The following is a 23,849-nucleotide window of genomic DNA, read 5'->3' on the forward strand; positions in this document are numbered from 1 at the left end:
TTGACAACAGAGATTATGCCTTTTTCATCTATATGACCCCAGCACCTATCGTGCCTGGTACACAATGGGTGTTCATTGAAGTTTAGTTGCTTTGAATTGTTTAACTGCCAACAAATTTGAGCAGGAAGCACATTGCTCCCTGCCTAAAAAGCTTCAGCAATTCTGTATTGCCTACTCCAGAAATCTCAAAGTCCTCATACCAGCATTTAAGGCTTTCATGGTATAGAACCCAATCTTCCATTTCCTCCTCCCTTTGGGTACTCTAAACATCAACCAGACTAAATTAGTTATTATTTCTCTGCCATATCCCCAGCTGTGCTTTTGCTCAGGCTTAGACATCCTTCCCCATTGTCTACCAACAATTTATCAAAATATTCCTCATCCTTCTAAGATCATCCCAAAAGCCAGTCCTCAAAGAAAGTAGTCCCTGATCTTCAACATAGCTCTTCTCCAAACACCTCTGAGCAGTGTTAGCATCATCACTGTCCAGCACCATTACTATCACCACCAACATGACACACTGGTCAAATATCTTTTATGAACTGTTAATGCATTAATTGCAACTTCTTTTGCTCTGAGGATTAAAGTCCTATTTTTTTTAAATGACCACTGTTTTCCATTACCCACTATCAGTCAGAGGTACTTGAGAAAAATGTTTTTGCACCCATCAAGGCTTCTCCTTCAGCTACTGGCACCTAGTATCATCTAAAATCACTGATTATAAGAAATATCAGAGACCAAATAGTGATTCAGGCCTGCTTTCCCCAATCTCTTCACCAATATGCTTTCACCAATATTCCCTTCTCACATCCCAATGGAAGGCTGCACCATCTCCTGTAATTGTTGCTTTCTTGGAAAGACCTTCCTTGTCCACAAAATCTAAGGTAGTTCCAGCCTCACTGTATCTTCATATGAATTTTCTTTATAGCCCTTGTTGTCCAATTGCTTTTGTAATGCCTGTTTCCCCCACAAGTCTATAATCTCCATGAGGAAACAGATCCTGGCTATTTTGTTCCTTGTTGAAATAGCCATTTCTTAAATAATCATTTGAAAATATATTCTCCAAGTCTGCTGTTTATTTTTTTTTTAATATTCAGTAGTCAAATCTATTCATCTTTCCATCAGGGCTTTTGAAGTTCCTGTTACGTATATATTTCATTGCTTCCTTGGAATATGCTCCTCGTGGTGGAAAAGTTGAATTGGCATTTCTTCAGGACTTTATTGCATTTTGTTAAATTGAACATGCCCAGTCCTTTGGCAAAAGTGTGACTTGCATTCTTGAAGCTCTACCAGTGGCCCTATGTTATTAGATTTTTCTAGGTTGGACAGAATTCATTTGATGCTAGGTAAATGTGCTCCTGAAAATTGCAGGAATCAGGTGCCTCAAGTAGGGAGGCTGTTTTCAGCACTGTGGACAAGGGGGAAGCTATGGTACTCCTCCCTACTCATTAGCACAAAATCAGTTAATAGTCTTTTCATGGTTTACCTTTACTTAAATGAATGTGCAGATCTGTCCATACCCATTCCTCCCAAATAATTCCCTTTGCTTTACTTTTTCTTTAACATTTTTTATTGATTTATAATCACTTTACAATGTTGTGTCAAATTCCAGTATTCAGCACAATTTTTCAGTCATTCATGGACATATACACACTCATTGTCACACTTTTTTCCCTGTGAGTTATCATAACATTTTGTGTATATTTCCCTGTGCTATACAGTGTAATCTTGTTTATCTGTTCTACAATTTTGAAATCCCAGTCTATCCCTTCCCACCCTCCACCCCCCTGGCAACCACAAGTCTGTATTCTCTGTCTATGAGTCTATTTCTGTCCTGTATTTACCTTTTGTTTTTGTTTGTTTGTTTGTTTGTTTTTGTTTTTTAGATTCAACATATGAGCGATCTCATATGGTATTTTTCTTTCTCTTTCTGGCTTACTTCACTTAGAATGACATTCTCCAGGAGCATCCATGTTGCTGCAAATGGCATTATGTTGTCGGTTTTTATGGCTGAGTAGTATTCCATTGTATAAATACACCACATCTTCTTTATCCAGTCACCTGTTGATGGACATTTAGGCTGTTGCCATGTTTTGGCTATTGTAAATAGTGCTGCTATGAACACTGGGGTGCAGGTGTCATCCTGAAGTAGGGTTCCTTCTGGATACAAGCCCAGGAGTGGGATTCCTGGGTCATATGGTAAGTCTATTCCTAGTCTTTTGAGGAATCTCCACACTGTTTTCCATAGTGGCTGCACCTTTGCTTTACTTTTGTAGTAACTGTATCACCTCCAAGTTCTGAGGTCAGCCTAAGGAAAAAAGTGCAACTCTCTTTCCAGGTCACATTCTAATCACAGTAATACATAGCATCTTAGCCAACTAGGTACACAGCTTGACCTGTCTATTCCAGCCCAGTTACCATAAACGTTGCCAGTCACAAGAGTTCCTGTCATAGAGAAATGACCTAGGAGAATGTAATGCACTGTGAGAGTAACCTGGTAAATATTATTGGATGGGATAACAAGCACAAAATAGTGTGGTAACCTCAGCTCACATTTAGCCCTTAGCCATCTGTGTGAACATCATATGACTTCACCTAATCTTTAATCAACCCACCACACACATGGGAGTAGTGCTGGGTAAGCCAGGCTAAGTGCTCAGTGAGGCTTTCCTAAATTAGACCTGCTTATAATGCATCATTTCCATTGCCTTTCCTCTGCAGATTAAACAGTAGAATTCTTTATGATATACATTTTTGCCTAGTCCAGATCCCACACACAGGATAAGAAAAGCAAATGCTTGCTTTTCTTTTGCTGCTGTCCTTAGGATGTAATAAAGGGAAAAGAAGGGATTTTTACCGTAAATTTACTTGCTTCATCAGGTAGTGGTTTATTTAGTCTTCTTGCTTCTTGAACACATTTTTACTGTTGTTTTTGTTTCAGTGAACGATACAAATATATAATAAAGGATTCAGAATACAAAGATATAAAACAGACTGTTACTAAAACCTATCTCCAAGTGGAAATGCAGTTTGGAACTTTCCCCATGTTTCCACAACTGTTTAATCTTGAGAGCAACAAAGCAGAGTAGCAATCAAAAAGGTGCATTAGACATGGTCCCAAACCTGATCTCTTTCAGGGGAGAGGTTTCAGAGAGGAACAAAATAAGAATACAAATAGCTACAATATAGTGTCATACGTGACAAAAGCCATGTCTGCAAGAAGGAGCAGGGAGACGCAATCAGGAAAGATACATGCAGCACAGTTTGTGCTGAACTTTACGGGTAGAACAGAATGTCTTAGGCAAAGATTTGGATTAAGTACATGTCACACAGGAGGACAGAGTGACCAAATTCTCTGATGGATGAAAAAGCAAGTGAGTCAAACCGACAAATTAATCCCTTTTTTATTCTGCTTTTAATGAAAAGAGTTAAACCTAATGGAGAGAATGTTATTACTGGAAGGAAATAAACTGATGGCTTCTTATTGGCACAAGAAAAAATAAACGCATTTTGCGCAGCTCAAGTCTCAGCAAAAGGAACTTCCAGTTCCCGACGTGTGCTATTCACTCACGGAGAAAACACTCTTGAGACTGTTTATTCTTTTTGCAGCCCAATGACAAAGAAGCCAATACTTTTCGACGCAGGTGACTGGCTACTGTAAACGCCCCGCTCTGAGCGAGGTCCAATGACATCCCGGAGCCTAGATTCTTGGAAACAGTTTCTGGCCCGGAATGCGTGACATTGAGACAGCCTCTCATTTGTAAACAAGGACGAGTCTGGGCGGGCCCCCAGCCCACGCTATCCGTCCTGTCCCCAAGTGACTCGTCTTGAGCCCACTTATCTACTGATGTCCGCTTCGGCTTCCTCCTATCCCCTTACCCCGCACAGCCGTGAGCACTGGTGTCAGGTCTCCGCGTCGGAGGCGGGGCCCAGAGTTCTTTATCTGAACTGAATGGCTCGGCCCCAAGTTCAGGAAGCTTCTCCAAGTCCCAGTGACTCCTCCCCTTTGGAACTGGCGGGGTGGCGGGGGGGGGGGCGGGGGGCCAGGGGGGCGGCGCAGAAACAAATAAAAACTTGGGAGGCTGCCGCTGGTAACAAGACGCGAACTTCAGTCTCAAGCCACCTACTGCTCCTCCTGCTCTCTGCCCGACTCCTCCACTGCGAAGCTCTCCGGAACCTCAGCTCACGCCTGGGAGCAAGAGCCCGCTAGCACACCTGCCCTCCCCGCCAGGACGCGCCCAGCCCCCTCTACGTTTCCAGGTCCCGCTCCCTGCAGCCTTCACTCCTCAAGCCAGCCCTAGCTTGTGCCAGGAAGGGTGGGCATCAAGATGAAGGCGGCACGCTTCGTGATGCGCAGCGCGGGGTCCCTGGTCCCTCGAGAGGTTGAGCATTTCTCGCGTTACAGCCCGTCCCCACTGTCCATGAAGCAGCTGCTGGATTTCGGTGAGCCAGGACGTAGGGCCCTAGGGCCCGGGCGGGGGCGCAGAGACTGGGGAGATGCCTTAACTTTCAGACTCGATGTAGGAAAGGCTGGGCTCATTACTTAAAGCAACTGGGGTCCGCTTTCCTGCTGAACCCTGGAACCTCGACGCCTTTTCTTAGATCTGCCTTCTTTCTGAATGTTTATGCTCACCAGCAAGGCCATTTGCAGCCCTGCTGATGCTGGATGGTTTGAGCTCATCCTTCCTCTTCTTTCTGCCCATTGCTTCCAGTCAAAATACTTTTTGCTTTCAGTTACCCTTTAACAATGGACTAGAAACTTTACTCTATCCTTCACAGCATAGTACTTCTTGGAGAAGATTCCTAATATTATAAAGCAGGCTCGAATTAATTGCTGTTTTATCCTCTAGCCACCCTCCACCACTCCACAAGGTTCACCTCTCTGGGTTCCTAACAAATTTGCTTGTCTCTTTACCATATTGTTCTCTATATATTTGAATTACTGCTGAAAATATTACAAACTATCTACAGAAATCTTATTAAGAAAATTTCAAGGATTTAAATGTGATGTTACCTATCACTAGAAGCATCATGACTCCCACCCCACTCCTTACCGCACTCCAATTTCATATCTAGAACCCTGTGAATGATGTCTTTTTAACCTTATGGTTTCACTGAATCCTGCACTCTTTTATGAATACTAAGAGCTGTGGGATATTACGACTTCTGGGAAGTGAATCCTCATCAAAAAGAGAAAACAGTAATTCTCACATTTGGTCACTTTTTTAAAAAAGAGAGAAGACAGAAGACAATGCAGAAGATGCTTACTCCTGAATTAGCTACAAGTAGTAACCCAACTGAGGATGAAATATAATTTTATAACATATGTCTGTTCAATATTGGATTGTTAATGCTCTTCAAATATATAATTTAGACATACTTTTTTTTCCAAAAACTAAATAAATGTTGTTTATTACAGGTTCAGATAATGCATGTGAAAGAACCTCTTTTGCTTTTTTGCGACAAGAGCTGCCTGTGAGGCTAGCCAATATACTGAAGGAAATTTATATCCTCCCTGATCGATTAGTAAACACCTCTTCAGTACAATTAGTTAAAAGCTGGTAAGTGGTGAACCATTCTGAAACAGTCTCTATTTTTAAGACAGTTACCTGAGTTTGAATTCTTACAATATGTTGACATCACAATTCAAAAATGGGTGGTCTGAACATTAAATACTTTTGAAAGATGTAAAGATTTTTTTCCATCATTTAGGGTAATTTATCATAAACGCAGTTATAAAGCTATAAATAGACATTTTTACCCAGACGAAGTAGATACTTTCACAATATAATTTTTATTTCTAGAAGAAAATATAGAAAATAATTCACAGATATAATTTTAGTTTGTATTTTAAACAATACAAGAGAGTTTGATACCGCAAAAGGAATCCTATCCTAGAAATAGGTACGAATGATGACTATTTTGGGAAGGCGTAATCTTTCTCACTTACAAACCAAATAACAAAGCAGGCTCTGGGTTCAAATCCTGCCTCTGCCTGTTGCTAGTTGTGGAATCCTTGGCAAGTGTCCTATCTCTATGCATCAATTCCCCCATCTATTATGAAGAGAATAAAGTATATGCCTCAAAGGGATATTTGAGTGTAATTAAATGAGGTAATCCATTTTAAAATCACTTAGAACAGTACCTGGAACATAGCCAGAACTCAGTATCAGTTATTATCTTATTTTGAAAATAAGGATACTGATCTAGAGAGGGGAGATAGCCCAAAGGGGCAGATTTTCAGAGAACAGAGCCAGGTTATGCACTGAGGCACATAAGCACCAGAGAGCTTCACCCTAACCTACTGACTATACAGCTTTTTGTTCACTGACTTGAGAAATACATGTATTATACACTCATTAAACAACTGCAATTTGAACCATATATTTAATGCATAGTATTTGCTGCTGCTTCTAAGACTTCTACTCATCTATGAATGATTATAGGAAAAAAAAATGAAGCCTTTCTGTAAAAGTTGTTTCTAAATGCTTCTGCTATTAAAAAAAATAAAGACATTTGCCAAACAAAACAGAAAACTGAATACTGATATGGGATAGTTAAAGTAACATAAATTTTAAGTTAGAAAGTTGAGAGTTAAAATTGTAGCTTTCTTTTTTCTAAGATACACTGTTTTCCAGATGTCTCGGAGGAAAGTTTTAATTTTAAACATAATATTTTCTCTCTGCATACCATTTGAAAAAAGCATTCTATTTTTAGCCACTTGTAATTGACTATTCAATTTTAAAACTTAAAGCACACCTGCCATTCTACAGGTATATCCAGAGCCTGATGGAGTTGGTGGAATTCCATGAGAAAAGCCCAGAGGACCAGAAAGCATTGTCAGAGTAAGTTTTTTGCATTAGAAAAATAATCTAAAACTTTGACTATTTCTAGACATCTGATTTTTTTAGACCTAACTTGAAGGATAATTTATAGCATTATCCTAAATGATAAATACTTTTACTTACTCCTTTCAAATGACAAGTTTTGGCTTTTGCTCTTTTTAAAGTGATATAACATTGAAAATAATGCTGAGGATGAATAGTGTAAGAGGAATTTTTTTTAAGGAAATCTATTTTTATTATAAATTTATTCTAATGTTAGATTTGCAGAAGGATTTACTGTTACATGGTAGTAATACATGTCACTTTATTACTGGAGAGTAAATAATTTCATTCAGAGTAACAGACAGTTTCTAGCTCTAAGAATAAGAAATAAGAACCTTTTCTAATTCTGACAAGAAATTTCGAAGTTTTTTTCACAATGGCATCCTAGAGCCATCTTAAATATTACTTACTCTTTTAATTGTTATTTTTTAAAGAGAAGGCTTAATGAACAACTAGAATGATCACACTACTCACAGAGCTGGTATTTTTACATGTAAGCTGAAAGCAAAATAAATCTGTTTATGAAGCTATCTCTGTAACATTTAGTCAAAGAATCTGTAGTGAGAGCCTTAATATTTTATCATTCAAATTTATTTTATCGTTCAAGTATTTTATCATTTGACTTGTTGAGATGGGTACTTAAGAAAAGCTTTAGCCTTCTTTGAAGTAATCTAGGAAATATAAATGAATGCAACTTATTTGAACTTCTACTAACCATAAATATGTGTTTGGCTTAGTTTTGTAGATACTCTCATCAAAGTTCGAAATAGACACCATAATGTAGTTCCTACAATGGCACAAGGAATCCTAGAGTACAAAGATGCCTGTACAGTTGACCCAGTCACCAATCAAAATCTTCAGTATTTTCTGGATCGATTTTACATGAACCGTATTTCTATCCGGATGCTGATGAACCAGCACAGTAAGTTAGTTCATCATGGTCATGATAGATGGGTGTAGAATATAAGCCATAGTCTACCTAGATATTTCAACTACTCGGTGGGTCACGTTCTTTCTCAGTGGTAGTTCTAATCATTATTATACTAATTTCTATAACACTATTATTTGTTTTTATTCTTCAACAGTCCTTATATTCAGTGACTTACAGACAGGAAACCCAACCCACATTGGAAGCATCGATCCAAACTGTGATGTGGCAGCAGTGGTCCAAGGTAATTTCTAGATTTGTGCATTTCCCTTATTGAAAATGTATATTATCTGATGGACACATCTACAGTTGAGGTGGTTCTGTGAATGAATTTATATTCGGAGTGTTCCATTTATGTTTTTATACTTACTGTCATGAAGGTCCTTTGCTTTTAAGAGTCAGCTGTTTAAATATTCATTTATAATATTACTAAAAAAATCCAAACATCAATGGCTTACTTGCCATATTTTCATATATTGTATTTGATCTCTGAAGTGCACATATTCCTATAACTACAGCTGTAACTTAAACACTGTCTTTATTTTTTTCTTCAATAAAATATCAAAAAGGTATATAAACCTGTACTCTAAAGAATATTTTAGATTGAGGGTAATGCACACACTGAAGATCACTTGAAAACTTTACTTGATATAAGTTCATTTAATCCTTATTAAAAAACCCTTCTATTCTAGATGCCTTTGATTGTTCAAAGATGCTTTGTGATCAGTATTACTTGACATCTCCAGAATTAAAGCTCACACAAGTGAATGGTAAGCTATAAACTAAATGTATCTTAGTCTATGGTAAATTCACTGTTCTTCCAAGATGATTACTTCTTGTAAAAAGTAAATCCTGTGCTCCTTTTTTCCCTTCTGAACTTGCATAGAATTTGTACACATTTTTTTTGAAGCCAAGGTTCACTTTATCTCAATTGGAATGTTCCAATTTGAGTATATTCAGTTGCTAATGACAATTCATAAAGAAGAATGGTTTGAACAAATAATTTGAAATTTAGAGTAGCAGCTAAGTTCCAGTATCTCAGATCAAAGAAAGATTGCTCACTTTCTATATGGGATAAGAGGGCAGAATAGGAGGAACCACTTAGTAGTGGACATATGTTCCTAAAGAGGTCACTTATAAGACCTGAAAACAAAAATACTTTAAATTGCACTATAAGAAGAAAGCCAGTCATAGAAGGAGAAATACTGTATGATTGCAATTATATAAGGTATCAAAAATAATCAAGCTCATAGAAGCAGAGAGTAGAATGATAGTTGCTAGAGGTGAAGGAAGGGAGAAATGGGGAGGTGATATTCAGTGGGTATCAAATTTCAATTAAGCAAGATGAGTAAGTTCTAGAGATCTGCTATACAACACCGTTCCTGCAGTTAACAATAATATATAGTACAGTTAAATATGTAAGAAGGTAGATCTCATGTTAAATGTTCTCACCAAAATTTTTAAAAATTCCACTATGAATATATACCACTGTTTTGAATGCAGAGCATTCTTCAATAGCTTTAACTCTAGGGTACCTAAAAAGATAAGGTCTCCCCACATAGACTGAAGTAATTATATGATAAATGCATGGCACTATTTTTATCTTATCCCATTCTCAAAGAAAGACAGTATACTCAAATTGGAATAACTTTCTCCTTTCAACTCATAGTAAACATCTTCTTCAAGTAATAGTTATACAGGAACAATATATGTTGGTGATGAGAATTAAAATAAAGTTGTTCAAATTAAGAGTAGCTTAATTGATGGATTGGGGATAGGAAAATGTAATTGACTGCTAAAATAAAAATAGGAGTACACTAAAGATTGAAAAATATTTCTAAGCATTAACAGCATTGTTGCATAACACTTGTAGATAAACTGCTTGAGCTGTTTGATAAAATAAAGAGGGAATTATGCCAGACCTTGTGTTTTCTGATTCAAACTTTGCCAAGGCCTGGAACACCAAAGAATCCTTTTATTTTTCTTTTCAAAGAGTATTACGAGGTTTTGTTTCTCTGGTTTTTGTTAGCCTCTTGGTGAAATGTAAGCATATACAGCCTAATGGATTTAATGTTTAGTTGATAAAAATCAAGAATAATCAGATGTGTCATACTCTCATGCACTAAAACTATGAAAACTATAGCTAGATCGCATCAATTTCAATGTTATACTTTAGACTTACATTTATTTTTTCTTCTTTCTTAAAGTGCATATAATTTTAACTCTGAAATTGTCCGGTACAAAAGTTTTGAACATATAAATAAATAATCCATGTAATCTAGTTTACAGCACTCCTGTTTTACACTTATCTGACTTTATACATTTGTAAAGAAATGCAAAAATTAATCACAGAGCACTGGGTAGCAACTATAAAAGCATTTTGAAAGTAAGTCAGTTGTATTTACGGTTTTAAGAGGGAAGGCTCTAGGGTAGGATTTTGGAGTTAGGAGGATGAGGAGTATTCCAATCCTGTTTAAATCTAAAATATTAATCAAATAGATATGAAAGTTTGTTTCATGAAATATCTGTTAACCAATTCTAAATGAGCTTAATTTTTTTCTAGGAAAATTTCCAGGCCAACCAATTCATATTGTATACGTTCCTTCTCACCTTCATCATATGCTCTTTGAACTATTCAAGGTAACACACTTCACAGTAATTGCAATTTTGTTTTATTTTTAAAGTTCACTGTTTACATTTTTATTTCCTTTATCATTCCCACTCAACAAGAGACTCACTATCTTCTCCCAAGCATGTTTCTGTGCTCCTAACAGAAGGAAGCTCCAGTTAATGTTTGAAAAGGGTACATGCAGTTCCCTGTAGCATCAACACATTATTTGAGAATGCACAATATGACTCACTATGTCTCAGTGCCCCCTATTCCCCCTATTTCTTCAGGTGTCCAACAAAGCCGTAGTCATTCAGGCATTCATTAAGGAAGGTCACGGGATGAATGCTTCAGTGACTGAGGCCTTGTTACCTCCACCCCCACAGGCTGGTCTAACTCCAAATCCAGAAGTTCAGCTCTAGAATTACCGTAGGTGGTAGGGCCCCGACCTATGTCTAGAATATACTCAGAGGTCAATCAGTTCCTTCAGTGAGCTATTTTAATGTGCCTATGAACCACCTGGAGGTTTTGTTGAAATTCAAATTCTGAGTCACTGCGTCTGGCATGGGGCCTGAGATTCTGAATTGCTAATAAGCTAACAGGTGATGCTTCTGGTCTATGGTCCATTTTCCATAGCAAGACTGTTTTAGAAGTGAGTCTCAAACTTTAGGGTGCTTTAGAATCACCTGGAAGGCTTGTTAAAATACAGATTTTAAAGCCTATCCCAGAGATTCTGATACTCTTGATCTGAGATTTTGCATTTCGAACAAGCTTTTAGCCGATATGGATGTTATTGGTCTGGGATAGCCAGGGACTAAGAATCAAATCCTATCCCAGCTTCTAAGCCCAAACTAAAACTGTATACTTACACCAAAAGACAGAAAAACACTCAAAGCTTTGCGATGCTTCCTAAGAGTCCCTAGGACTGGCAAAGAGGAAGCTTAAAAAAAAGAAGTGAAATCTGCCTCTAATTCTAACGCTTCTCAGAACTTAATGTTTCCTAACTTATTCTAATATTAGTGCGATGAGGCATTGATTGTACTACAAATATTTGACCTAATTTATTTCATTTTAGCTAATGATTAGAACTTGTTATTATATAGAAACCAGAAAGCAGATAACCTACCAGAAGGGTAGAGAGGAAAATGGGTAAAATAAACCAAATCTTTATCTCTATGAGGTTCAGCTAGTTTGAAAACTTGAGTTTCTTCTCTGTTAAAGGACAAAAGATACTTTTCTGTTGATTTGATTTACTTTTAAATTGAATGGTCCAACTCATACAGTTATTTTACCGTCATTGGTAAAAGTTAAGATGATAATCAAATGCAAATTGAAATTTAATTTAGAATTATTTACTATCCTTTTAATAGTAACAGCCTTTTCCCAGCAAATTTTATAAAAGCCAATAAATTGGTTCAATGATTCACTGTTTAGTTGTTATGTAATACTCTTTGGTGCTTGGATGTAAAATGTAATGGAAAGACAGAAAAGAGAGAGCCAGGAAATGGACTATAAAAACCAATTTCTACATTTAAATTAAGCTTACAAATAAGGACTTGACAGCTAGCAGAATTGTTTTTCCATTAGACATTACTCCCAGGAGCTATGTTACATGGTAAATGAATATTTTTCATTATACATCCTGCATGACACATTCATAAATGGCTATTTACAGAGCTATTTTACCACTAACTTAAAAAAATAAGAACTTTGAGTTACCTTCTGTGCTGCCTTTATTTTAAATATAAAAGAACAGTTATTTATTGTCCCTCATCCTTCTGCCATTGAATTCCTTATGGTTTTGTTTTCCATAGAATGCAATGAGGGCCACAGTTGAACACCAGGAAAACTGGCCTTCCCTGACACCAGTGGAGGTGATTGTTGTCTTGGGAAAAGAAGATCTTACAATTAAGGTAACTATTCTCTGTTTTTCTTGAGTCTTTTTTGAAAGAATTAAAAAGGAGTCAGTAATAATAAAGCCAGCTGCTTTGAGCAATAGATCAAAGTCATGTACGCCAGGTGACTTTTAAATGAAGGAAAGACATTTTTACATAGACAAATGCACACTGTTTTTAATGTGTAGCTCTGATGACTTGTTTGTTTGTTTAAGATTTCAGACAGAGGAGGTGGTGTTCCCCTGAGGATTATTGACCGTCTCTTTAGTTATACGTACTCCACTGCACCAACGCCTGTGGTGGATAATTCCCGGAACGCCCCTTTGGTAAGACCAGTTATATATGGCCAAGCTCATCCCAGACCACCTAGTTATAAATGTAGGGCAAGGACTGCAAGGAAGTGTTTAGGCAAGTTAATCAATTTAGTTAAATAGGGCATGGGGGATATGAGAATGATAAAGCAAGCTAAAAACAGTGAAACAGTTCTACAAGGGTTCTCTGATTGGAAGCAGAAGACATTTGCCCAAATTCCAGGACATCCGTATCCGGGAGGATAACAGCTCCTCCCCACATTTTGTATTCCAGCGATCACGTCCACCTCTTTGTCAATAACTGATATTCCCCTTCTAGGCTGGTTTCGGTTACGGCTTGCCGATTTCTCGTCTCTATGCCAAGTATTTCCAAGGAGATCTAAATCTCTACTCTTTGCCAGGATATGGAACGGATGCTATCATCTACTTAAAGGTATCCTTTAAATCCAATAGAAAAAAAAAAAATCACATTTTTTAAAAGATTGCTTCTTTTACAGCCCTGAGTTCTATGGTCCACAGTGAATACCCCAAACTGAGTTAACGCAAATAATAACCACAAGTCATTCTTTTTTCTGTTTGGCAGGTGTAGGTATACTATTTAATACTTAATATGGTAATGTATCAAAAAGGAAGTGGGGCCAGGCTACCTGTCTCAATGAAGCAAAACTGTTTCCCATAAACACATTAGTTTCTGAGTGAAGAGGTGCTCATGTGAATTTTTTAAGGCAACTCCTATAGGCGTCTGTGAGAATAGCTGTACTTCTGTTTTACTTAGACTTGTGAGAAATACATATATGCTAATAATATTTCAGCCTAGAAAACAACTTAAATCAAGATACTCAGGACCTTAAGCTGACCTTATTAAAAATCCAGGGGGAGGAAAGCTGACTGCTCAGACGCTGTCAGTGGGATGCCTGGCATTTCCTGTTTAAACTTTAAAACTTGGTACACGTTTTTTCCATTTCTGATAAAACCTCAATTTATTTGCTAAGGTAACTGTCCTGATTCTGTTAATCATTTGCCAAGTATTTCAACTGAAAATATATTCACAGTTATTAGCAACTAAAACATTAAGCTTCCAGGCTCCCATTTTGTGCAAGGGAATTATTTGCCACCTGAACTTAGAACACCTGAAATAGTAAATGTATTCATTTTGTTAAATAAGCAAAAATGTCTTCAAAGTATTGAAAAATACTAACATATTACAGATTTATAATATCAGACTTTGACAGATCAATAGTATCAGGTTAGGACTCACACACACACAAAGGTTTTCCTGGAAAACCTACTTGCCTGTTGCTATTCAATTCCATGACATCAGCAATGTCCAAAAAGGGAAGAGTGTGAATATTGAATACAAATAGATTTGTAATTTTATATGTATATACACTACTTCAGCCCCTATGAGGTGCAGATAATATTTATTTTTCAGCTTCCTTTTATGATGCTTAGTATACTGTGGGTTCTGGGGTGCTTTTACTACTAAGTCAACTAAAAGACTGAGTGTTTGAATACTTATCTCTGAATTTATTTTGAATAATCACTTCAAGTACAAGTTATACCATGAATAATTTCTTTGGTTTGATATTTCTCCCCTCTTCTTTCAGGCTTTATCTTCTGAATCTGTTGAAAAACTCCCAGTCTTTAACAAATCAGCCTTCAAACATTATCAGACAAGCAGTGAGGCTGACGACTGGTGTATCCCAAGCAAGGAACCAAAGAACCTGGCGAAGGAAAAAGTGGCTGTGTGAAGAGGGACCCTCAGGACTCTAAGGGATCAAAGTGGGTCTGTGCCAGTTCTGTTTCCTGAATGTTTGCATGTGAACTCTTGTTTCCTCAAAAACAAACAGCAACGAAAACTCCTTGATCAGAACACTGGTGCAAAGAGGCACACAGCTCGTTTCTGTGACCCAGGCAAGCGTAGTGCAGGACTACAGGAGTTAGTGGCTGGCCAGCCATTTATTCTGTTAACTTAGAATAACACATGAGTTTATATCAAATCCTGAAGAAGAAACAAACAAGCCTCAGTTCTCCAACTCTTCATCAACAAGGATGGGAAAGAGTGAGAAGCGAAGACGTTGGCTAGAAGTTTCAACAGACTGACATTTTAGGCCTCTGGTGATGTCGTAAGATTTTGGTATTTATGGATTATCAAGTGTCAGTATGCCAGTAGTTTCCTGCCACGCGAAGGATTAGGGCTTAGTTTATACTATATGACTAGAAATGTAATAAACACATATTTCATATATACCTATGCACTCTAGAGATGAAAAGCTGGTGACTGAAATAACATTCACTTTGAATGAGAAGGAATGAGTCAACACATTTTACTCAAAGTGACAGCCAAGGCATTGGGCATATGTAAAAACTCAGAAGAAAGCCCCTTCTGATAGATACAGTGCCTTTATTATGCTGCTTTTCGTGCTCATACCTCGCATTATCAGTGAACACTTATTGCCAGGTGCCTAGTCTTGGTTGAATTTTTAAATATGCACTGAATTCAGGATGTTGGTTGTTGGAGGAAGAGAAGAATTGCCAAAGTAATAGCAAATCGCTCACCTTGCTTTGACTATAAATGAAACAGAAGTAGATTGGGAAAACCAGTGTTAGGGAAAGAAATCATGCATTCAGAACCTAACTCCGTAGAACAGGCTGTTCTCTACTTTGCAGTGGTGGTAATCCAAAGAAAGGCATCTATTTTCTAGGCTTAAAGAGATGTATTTTTGATGTATTTAATTATGTTCTCTACACTCCACCATTAATATATCTGTTAAAAATTCATAATTAACAAATGGCTCAAGAACATCAGAATTTAAACACTTCTTGGAGTATTTTTAATAAAATAGCCTGGGAGTAAGAGGTTTTCATGCCACCAATGCGTTCATTTGTGAATCATTGAGATTGAGAGCTAATGCATGAAAGCTGTAATGCACATGGAACTTCTGGGAGTTCAGGTATAATATGCAGGTTGATGGGCAGTCCAGCACATTCCTCTTAGAGAAGGAATGAAAAAGGGACAGAAGGAAGGAAGGAAAGGAAGTGAAGGAAGGAGGGAGGGAAGCAGAAGGCAAGCATCTTGCTATATTCCTCAATTATTTCAAGAAATGATCCATATTTTCATGGATAAATTATTGGCAAGAGGATGAATTGGTGTCTTTCAAAACAGTATGCTTCTTTAAATGGTTCTCTCACTCTTGCAAGATAATGAGCTTTGATGAGATAATAAACTCTTCTGTGTCAAGTTGATGTTTTAAGCAGGGTTATAGAAAAAAACTAGCATTTTCCACTTTGTAAAATAATCAGTACTGTCTATATGTTGAATTTAACATTTGTGTTTAATTTTCTCATGGCCTATTGTTGTGGGGCTTCTGGTAGTGGCCACAGAAGCCTCAAACTATTTGTTGTGGATTTTAGATTTTGTCATCAGATGTCCCAGTAGTGACGTTTCTTGATCTTTGGACTCTGGCTTGTGCCCTTACTGATTACTCAAAACTATTTGCAATGTGTTATTTGACTTTTCAGTTTTTACTGAAATTTAAACATATTAGCATGTAAATACTTACATTTACCAAAAATATTATTAATAATTAACCCAAACACTGTGAACTATCTTTAAATCACTAGAGAAAAAGAAATATTGGTAACTCATGAACGTCTGCTGTGTAAATGGAGTTCTATAAAATAGACAGCCCACGATGGTATTTGTGAAATTTATGGAACTGCTTTAGGATTCTAGTGGATGGAAACTGAATGTTCAGGCCCACATAAATTATTAATGTATAAACTGTGTTTTTGTCTCTAGGCTATGTATAGAGAAATGTGATAATTTTTACAATAAATATTTTTATTATTATTGTAGACGTAGTATTAAAGTTCTTTTCTCAAATTAATGGAAAGTACAAAGAAGAATTTGAGGTAAACTTTTCCTCACTTTACATTCAAGTCTAATTTATCTACATATTGGGTATGGTCTTTTAAAACTTAAAATCTTAATTTTTAAACTAAAGATAGTTTATAGCATTCCACAAACTTCTGAATGCCCTTTGCTTTCTTAGTTATACCCCAATGATACATAGTACAAAGTGTGTTTATCTACATGAATATACTGGATAATCATTTTTGCAATGCATGTATTCTCTACTTTTTTTTTTTTTTTTGGTAAATTTACTTTAAAGTTTCACTTAGTGACTGTACTTACATAACAAATACAGTGGAGTACCAAGATAATTACCTAGATAATATAGATTCCCAAACAATTTCTGGATTAAATATCTAAATAATAATAAGGTAGAAATAGTATAGAAAGTACTAAATTAAGTGGTGACATGTTTTATCTTTGCTATCTTCCCACTACCTTTCTTTACAAATGTGACCCTACTTTATCTTTAGACAACATTCTCTGACCATCTCCATAATGCCCTTATGGCAAAGCTGTGCAAATAAAACAAACTAAGAGCAAGAGGGAGGAGAGAAAGAAAGGGAGGAAGGGAAGGAAAAAAAAAATAAAGAAGCAATTAGACCAAAACAAAATTAGTAGAATGAGTTTATTATAACTAAATTTTAAAGGCTTGTCAGAATAATCATATTTAATAAAAAAAAATGCCATCAACCTAAGGCATTAGACCCTTAAGAACCTACACTAAAGCCCTTTATCAATGATGCTCTCCTTCACCTGACTGCCTTCATTTCTTCTGTCAACGAAGCACTGCACAGTGTCTAAAGGAAGCGCGTGAGCAACTGCACACACACAAATGCAAATATGTACACACATGGGCTTTATCCATACAGTTTCCTTGGATTAAGCTGCTTCGGAAGTATGGAGTTAGCGTATGCGCCCCCCGGGTCAGAAAGTTCATTCACATCTCCATAAAAACTGCAAGACTGCAAGTCCCACAATTCTCCATGTATGCACACATACATCTTTCTGATTCAAATCAATGTGTGTACCCCAAAAGGAACACAATTTTCAAGTTCAACAAAGTGGGCTAAATTTTCATCAAAACTACAGCATTTCTCCCAAATTTCAAATTTGGCTGGAAATGGTAAGAGCATTTGCTGTTAACAACAACATGCTATGCAAAGAGAAATCATTGTGAGCTAGTAGGCTGAATGTTGACCTTATAATTTCTTCATTCTCCTACTAAACTTTCAGGTACCCCACTTACACTTACATGTGTACCAACACTGCAAATGTGTATGGGGTCTCCAGGTCACTGTGGTCTGTCTTAGTGAAAATATAGAGGAACTTTCATAATTTCACAGGAGTTTATGTAAGAAGTCCCTAAGCCCCTGGCCATGAACACTTAAGAGCAGTAGGTTTCTATCTCCATTAGCATTCTATTCATACATCTTTTGGGGGGATTTTTGATTTTTTACCTTACTTCACAGTTACTTAGGCACTCAATAAACACTTCCTGGACATATTTATACATATGAATAAACACATAAATAAACCTCTGCCTTTAGAACAGCATCCCTGCATTTAACGGCAGATTTGAACTGTGTTAAATAGGTGTACATCAAATTTTATAAGATTTTATGCTTTAAATAGTATTCAAAAAGTTCTACAACATTGCAGAAACTCTGGAATACCTTTCCAAGTGAGATAAATTGCAACTGATCTTGTTTAATGTCACTCTCCCTTGGTGGCCTCTGGCCATTAAAAATGATCACATATTTCAAAAGAAAGTAAATAGTGGTTAAAAGTTCTTACTACTAAGGAAATTTCTTAAGCATATGGGTCAGTGTTTCAGACTTTATTAGTATTCTTCCTTCTTGTTCACCTTAGACTCAGATGAAAATATATCACCACCCATATTTTATGGCTCTTTAATGGAAATGAGTAACTATCTTTTAATGAGATTTTTCAGTTCCTACCGAAGGGCAAATAAACATTAAAAGCCACTCAAAACCAGCAGAAATGTCAGTAGCCTTGAAAACATGTTGAATCTATTAAATGATGTGAAAATGATGTGAGCTGTCTTAGTGATAAATCCAGCAACAAAATAATAAAGTTTATAAACAAATTACGAGACATCATTTTCACGTTTACTGCTACCATCCAATGTAATGAAAATAACACAGGATTGGTTGTCAAATAATGCAATATAGCCAGGAATTATTTATAAGCATACTATTTCCATAAATGTAAAAAGATGCTTTAATGTATAAGACAAATAGCCTATCGGATGGCAAAGTCTTGAGTTTTTTTAATCAATTCCATTAAAACTATCCCCTTTAATGAGTTTATTACCCCCAAAATATAGTTTGATATTTGGTAAAACTGACCTTAACTCACTCTTTTTCTTTTAAATTTTAAGAAAAATAAAATATGTTTGCAATTATAAATTTGTAACCTGAAAACAAAATAAAAATTTGAAAACAAAAATGAAAACCTTAAACCATATTCTTAAGCAATCCACTTCACCTATTTGATATGAGTCCCAATTTTCTCTTCTATATGAAATAACTAAATGAATTCTAATTATTTAAGGAAGACACTTCTAATTCTAAAGTCTTTGAATCTATTCTCATAACAAGCAAAAGCATTTTTTTCTATTTCTTTAATTCTGTATCTGTATGAGATGATGGATGTTCACTAAACTTTTTGTGGTACTTTTTCCATAATGTGTGTAAGTCAAATCATTGTGTTACACACCTTAAACTTACACAGTGCTACATGTCAATTACATCTCAATAAAACTGGAAGAGAAAAAAAGAACTCTTAAAGTAAAATGTAGAGCATTTATAATGATCCTTGGCACATAATAAAATTTATACAGATAACAGCTGTTTTATCAATAATGTTATTTAAGTATTAGATACTGGATCCTTATATTAAGTTTCTATACAAATGAGTTGATAGCAATAGAAATAAAAGACTGTTCTTCAGATATGAAGTCATACAGTGTGTGCAAGCAATATCAGTGATAGAAGAACAACTTTGCTCCAATATACTCTATTGTCCGATTATGACCCTGGCATTAGACTTCTGTTGACCTGAAATTGCTGAGTAAAGCTGAAATCTTTTCAGGCAGGGATCAAACTCAGACTTTGACCTCTTTGGTAATGTTGGCCAACCAAAAACTGGGTGGATGGTGGTGCCATGCATTAGCTAATGAGACCTATTAACTCTTTTAGGTCCCTTTGAGAGCACAGGGCTACACTTCCCTGAATACTGAGGAGAAGCTGGCTCACTACACATTGTAAGTAAACACACAGCACTTTGCCCAAAGCACACTCTCAATAACTGTTTGTTGAATGGATGAAATAGACTTAAACCATAAAAATAACAATTAGGCTTCAGTTGTTCCCTAGGCAGCCTCTTTCCCCTTCTAAGTATCATATTTCATCCTGTGAAAGCAGAACTTCAAATTTTAACAAAAACTAGCACAAAAAACTAGCACAGTTTTAAAAGGCCTTTGAAAACAGCTCCCTGGCTTGTCGGAAAGCAGAAAATGTTTCTTACTTTTTTTTTTTTTTTTAGAATGTCTGACGATAGTTCTTTGTATCTGAAAATATATCCTGCATTCTGCACAGAGTCAGACGTGACTCTTACTTTTACCTAATCCAGATAGTTCCAGGCAGGATTTTACTTACCATGCACTAATTTGGGGGAAATTATTTTAAGGATAAAACTTGCCACTGAACTTGAAGAAATGATTTCTTAACCAAAGATAATCAATGGGTTATAATATTGACTTTTTAACCATTATTTCCATTGGCCAAAAATACTTATTTCATGCGTTAGAATACAAATTGCTTTCACTATACTTCTTTCTTCTCTCTCTGGCCCTTTTAAAATTGAACATTAAGTAGGCAAAAAAGAAAATTCTATAGAACTTATTATGCAGCAGGTATTTTTCTAAGGGTTTTACATTAATTCATTCATTTTTTTCCCCTCACAACAACCCACTGTATTACTAGCTCCTTTGCATAAATGGATTCTTTTTATTCTCACAACATCTGCGATGTTATTAACCTACCCATTTTACAGATAGGAAACTGAGCCACAAGGCAGTGCAGTTAAGTTGTCCCTATCAAGGGATAGAGCTGGGATTCGATTCAAGGCACTGTACACTTCAGACACCTTGCTCTGAACAAACAGACCTTCTTTAGAGAATTCACCGAAGACAGCAACAAGTCAGAGTAATGACTGAGGGTCATGCAAATGTGTAACCCACAACTAATCAACAAGGCAGAGGGACACTGCCACTGACCTCATCCGCGGAGCCTAACCTACCAGCTGCATGCCCCTGCACTTCTACAGAAGTCCCCACCTACTTGCAGAGCCATCAGAAGCTTTGACTTAGACCAGTTCGCACTTTCTACTGAATGACACTTAGCCATTCTTCAGGCATTGAAGCAATTCACATACTTATTCAACAAGCAATCAACAGAGATTTCTTAAGCACCACAAGCTGCCACACACAAGGAATACCATAATGAATCACAACTGTTCCTATGCCCAAGGACACTATGTGAACATAGAAGTTAGGTTTGTAAATATTGATATGTATTAATATCTAAAATTATTCATATTATCCTGAGAGTTAGATACAAGATTTCTGGGGCAGGAACAAACCATTTATACTTACTTATAATAAAAACCGTATCAGCAACCCGGGCCCCAATCTTTCCCCCTTCTAAGGTGATTCACTGAGAGCCAGATGTCACCTGATACTTACTGGGATCTGTATTATAGGTGATGAACCCCCAAAGAATCTGAGAGTTTATACAGAAGATGGACAGCCGCCTCCCCAGCTCCCCCCACCACTCCCCCGACCCCACCCCCACCCCCCGCCTCCCTTTGTGAGATAGCGGGGAAAAAACTTTGCTCCCTAATGTGCACAAACTCTCCTTTGGGAAAGATAAGGAAGCATCCTTGGTTCTTATCCTTAGGAAGGTAAATAAGTGTTTCTCGGGGAGATAAGAGTCAAGTTTTGTCAGCGGCAAATAAAAACAGAACCTGCGTAATAAAATGAAGTCTGACCTTTTTTTTCCCTTTGCGCTTAGTCCAGTCTTCCTTGCTCATAGGGTGCCGGGTACAGAGGCCTCACACTGGTCACTTCAGACCAGAGTTCCTAGTGCGAAATGGCTACACTTTTCACCTCAGCTCAGCAGGTCCGGAGCAGAAGCGGTGTCCGACGCTGCAGTCAAGATGGCGGCGGACCGTGTGCAGAGACGCTGGGCTCGTGCGGCCACTGGGCGCCGGAGCAGCTGGGCTGCGCCCGCCCCGCCAGGCCTGCCCCGCCCCCACTGGTGGGATTTCCCTACAAAGCAGCCCACCGACCGCCTGCGCGCTCAGGGGTGAAGCCTGTGCTCCAGCGGTCCAGCTCGCACCTCTCCATTCTTTCATCGAAGAATAAAGCTTATTTTGTTTCTGAACTGAACTTGGTCTCCGTCTATTGGCTCAAATGACACTGGGTGGGAGGACTTTTCCTAAGGACTGATGTGGGAGGTAGGTAACAGTTTTTCTGAAACGAACTCCACGTAAGGGTCTTATTCCAAGCCAACTCTTGGAATGTCTCCAGGCCCAGCTTTGCCTTTTTTTGGAATCAACGAATGTAAACATGGGGGTGAAATACTGTAACATCCAAGGCTGCGTCACGTGCCTCCCCACGTGTGGGCTGTGGTGATAACTGGACCAAGTTGAACTACATACTCTGAGAAGGATAACTGAAATGGGTAGTGATGTTTCCCTGAAGGAGAGGACTGTAGCAAACCAAAAGCATATGTCCACTGTGGCAGGAAAGGATGAGTCAGATTTTTACTGGCCAGGGAGAGAAACACGTCCTCTATTACAAGAGGAAACCATGTGAGTTGTAGATAGATCATGGTTTTGGTTGTAGAGAAGGGGAAAGGTGAAGTAATCAGAGGTTAGAGGACAAAAAACAGCTTTGAAATAATGGCAGAGAGTAGGAGGATAAGCTGTAAAAGAACGTATCGTAGGTTCAGTGGGGAGAGTCTAACCTGCTCAGTTGTTTGGTTTTTCCCATAATGTACTCAGTATCTGGATGAGGAGTCAGCAAACTTTTTTTTCCCCTTTCAAGGTCCAGATAGCAAACATTTTAGGCGTTGTGAACCACATATGGTCTCTTTCAGATATTTTTCTTGGCTTTTTAACAACTCTTTAGAAATGTAAAAACCTTTCTTTCTGATCGGTCTGCAGTTTTCTGATCCCCGTCTACATGCAGGCAGAGAAACCATGGAGGGTTACATTATGGCTGTGGATTGGTCCAGTAGGTAAGATGAAAACAAAAAGAGACAATAAAGTTTGGAGTCTTTGTGAACAAGCCATTGAAACAAAGTCCACTGGACATTGAAGTCACCACTCATTATTTACAAATAAATTTAATTAACATTTGTTAAATGTCTGTCTTGTGCCAGACACAAAACTAAGTTCTAGGGGTAGAATAGTATCAAAACAGGCGTGGTGTCTATAGGTCTTAGAGTCTATTGGGTGAAGACAGATTAAGTTTAAAATAACACAAATAAAAATAGAATTATACCTTGATCAATGTATAGTATATACAAACTTAACAGCATAAAGAATTCAAGAAATATAACATTCTTCTATTTTTCCAGGTCAAATTTAACTTTCTCTGAGTCTCTATACCATGTCAAACCCCTAACCCAAAACATTATGAGTTCCTCTCCCTTCAGGGTTGCACAATGATTTAGGAGTCTTTCACAGTCCAAAACAGTCAACTACAGCCCTTCGGCCTTTAGATTACACAGATAATAGCTATTTTATCTCCTTCCCACACCTGACTGATGACTGTAAAGGAGAGAGAGGGGACAGAAGAGATCTGTGCCTGCTGTGCAAAACTTGAACCGGAGATATTTGCTAGTGATCTCATGTCAATTTCCTGTGTACCAACACCTGGGTCACTCAAGGAATTGACACCTCTATTGTATCTGGTCAAGGATTTGGCTATTTCTACCTCAAAAACTTCAGTTTTTCCATCTTCCCCTACTCTGGTATAGTGTCACATAAGTCCAAATGTTTCTTAAATAAAAAACAAGAAGGGGTCAACATATGCCCTCAAATTTGATTAACTTAGATGAAATTGAGTAATTCCTTGAAAGACACAAATTACCAAACTCAGACAAGGAGGACTAGATAACCATCCCTATATCCATTAAAGAAATTGAATTGCTAATTAATAACCTTCCAAAAAAGAAGGCACCAAGTGTAGATGACTTTACTAGTGCATT

The 23,849-nt window shown here is 37.3% G+C and overlaps 1 protein-coding gene across 1 annotated transcript; it reads left to right on the forward strand.

Moving 5' to 3' along the window:
• The first annotated feature begins 4,069 nt into the window (after window positions 1-4,069).
• Window positions 4,070-14,705, forward strand: PDK4 (pyruvate dehydrogenase kinase 4). The gene is made up of 11 exons (XM_006178525.3): window positions 4,070-4,443; window positions 5,420-5,561; window positions 6,774-6,845; window positions 7,625-7,809; window positions 7,973-8,059; window positions 8,508-8,585; window positions 10,379-10,455; window positions 12,238-12,336; window positions 12,534-12,644; window positions 12,949-13,062; window positions 14,237-14,705. Exons 1-11 carry the CDS (start codon window positions 4,329-4,331, stop codon window positions 14,378-14,380), a joined length of 1,224 nt encoding a protein of 407 aa, XP_006178587.1. The 5' UTR covers window positions 4,070-4,328; the 3' UTR covers window positions 14,381-14,705.
• Window positions 14,706-23,849: the final 9,144 nt, after the last annotated feature.

Source organism: Camelus ferus, chromosome 7, assembly GCF_009834535.1.
Source record: "Camelus ferus isolate YT-003-E chromosome 7, BCGSAC_Cfer_1.0, whole genome shotgun sequence".
NCBI lineage: Eukaryota > Metazoa > Chordata > Mammalia > Artiodactyla > Camelidae > Camelus > Camelus ferus.

Coding starts and splice junctions, on each gene's coding strand:
- PDK4 (XM_006178525.3), top strand. CDS start 4,329: ATGAAGGCGGCACGCTTCGTGATGCGCAGCGCGGGGTCCCTGGTCCCT. Junction 5,562..6,773: donor GTACAATTAGTTAAAAGCTG/GTAAGTGGTGAA, acceptor GCCATTCTACAG/GTATATCCAGAGCCTGATGG. Junction 6,846..7,624: donor GACCAGAAAGCATTGTCAGA/GTAAGTTTTTTG, acceptor TGTTTGGCTTAG/TTTTGTAGATACTCTCATCA.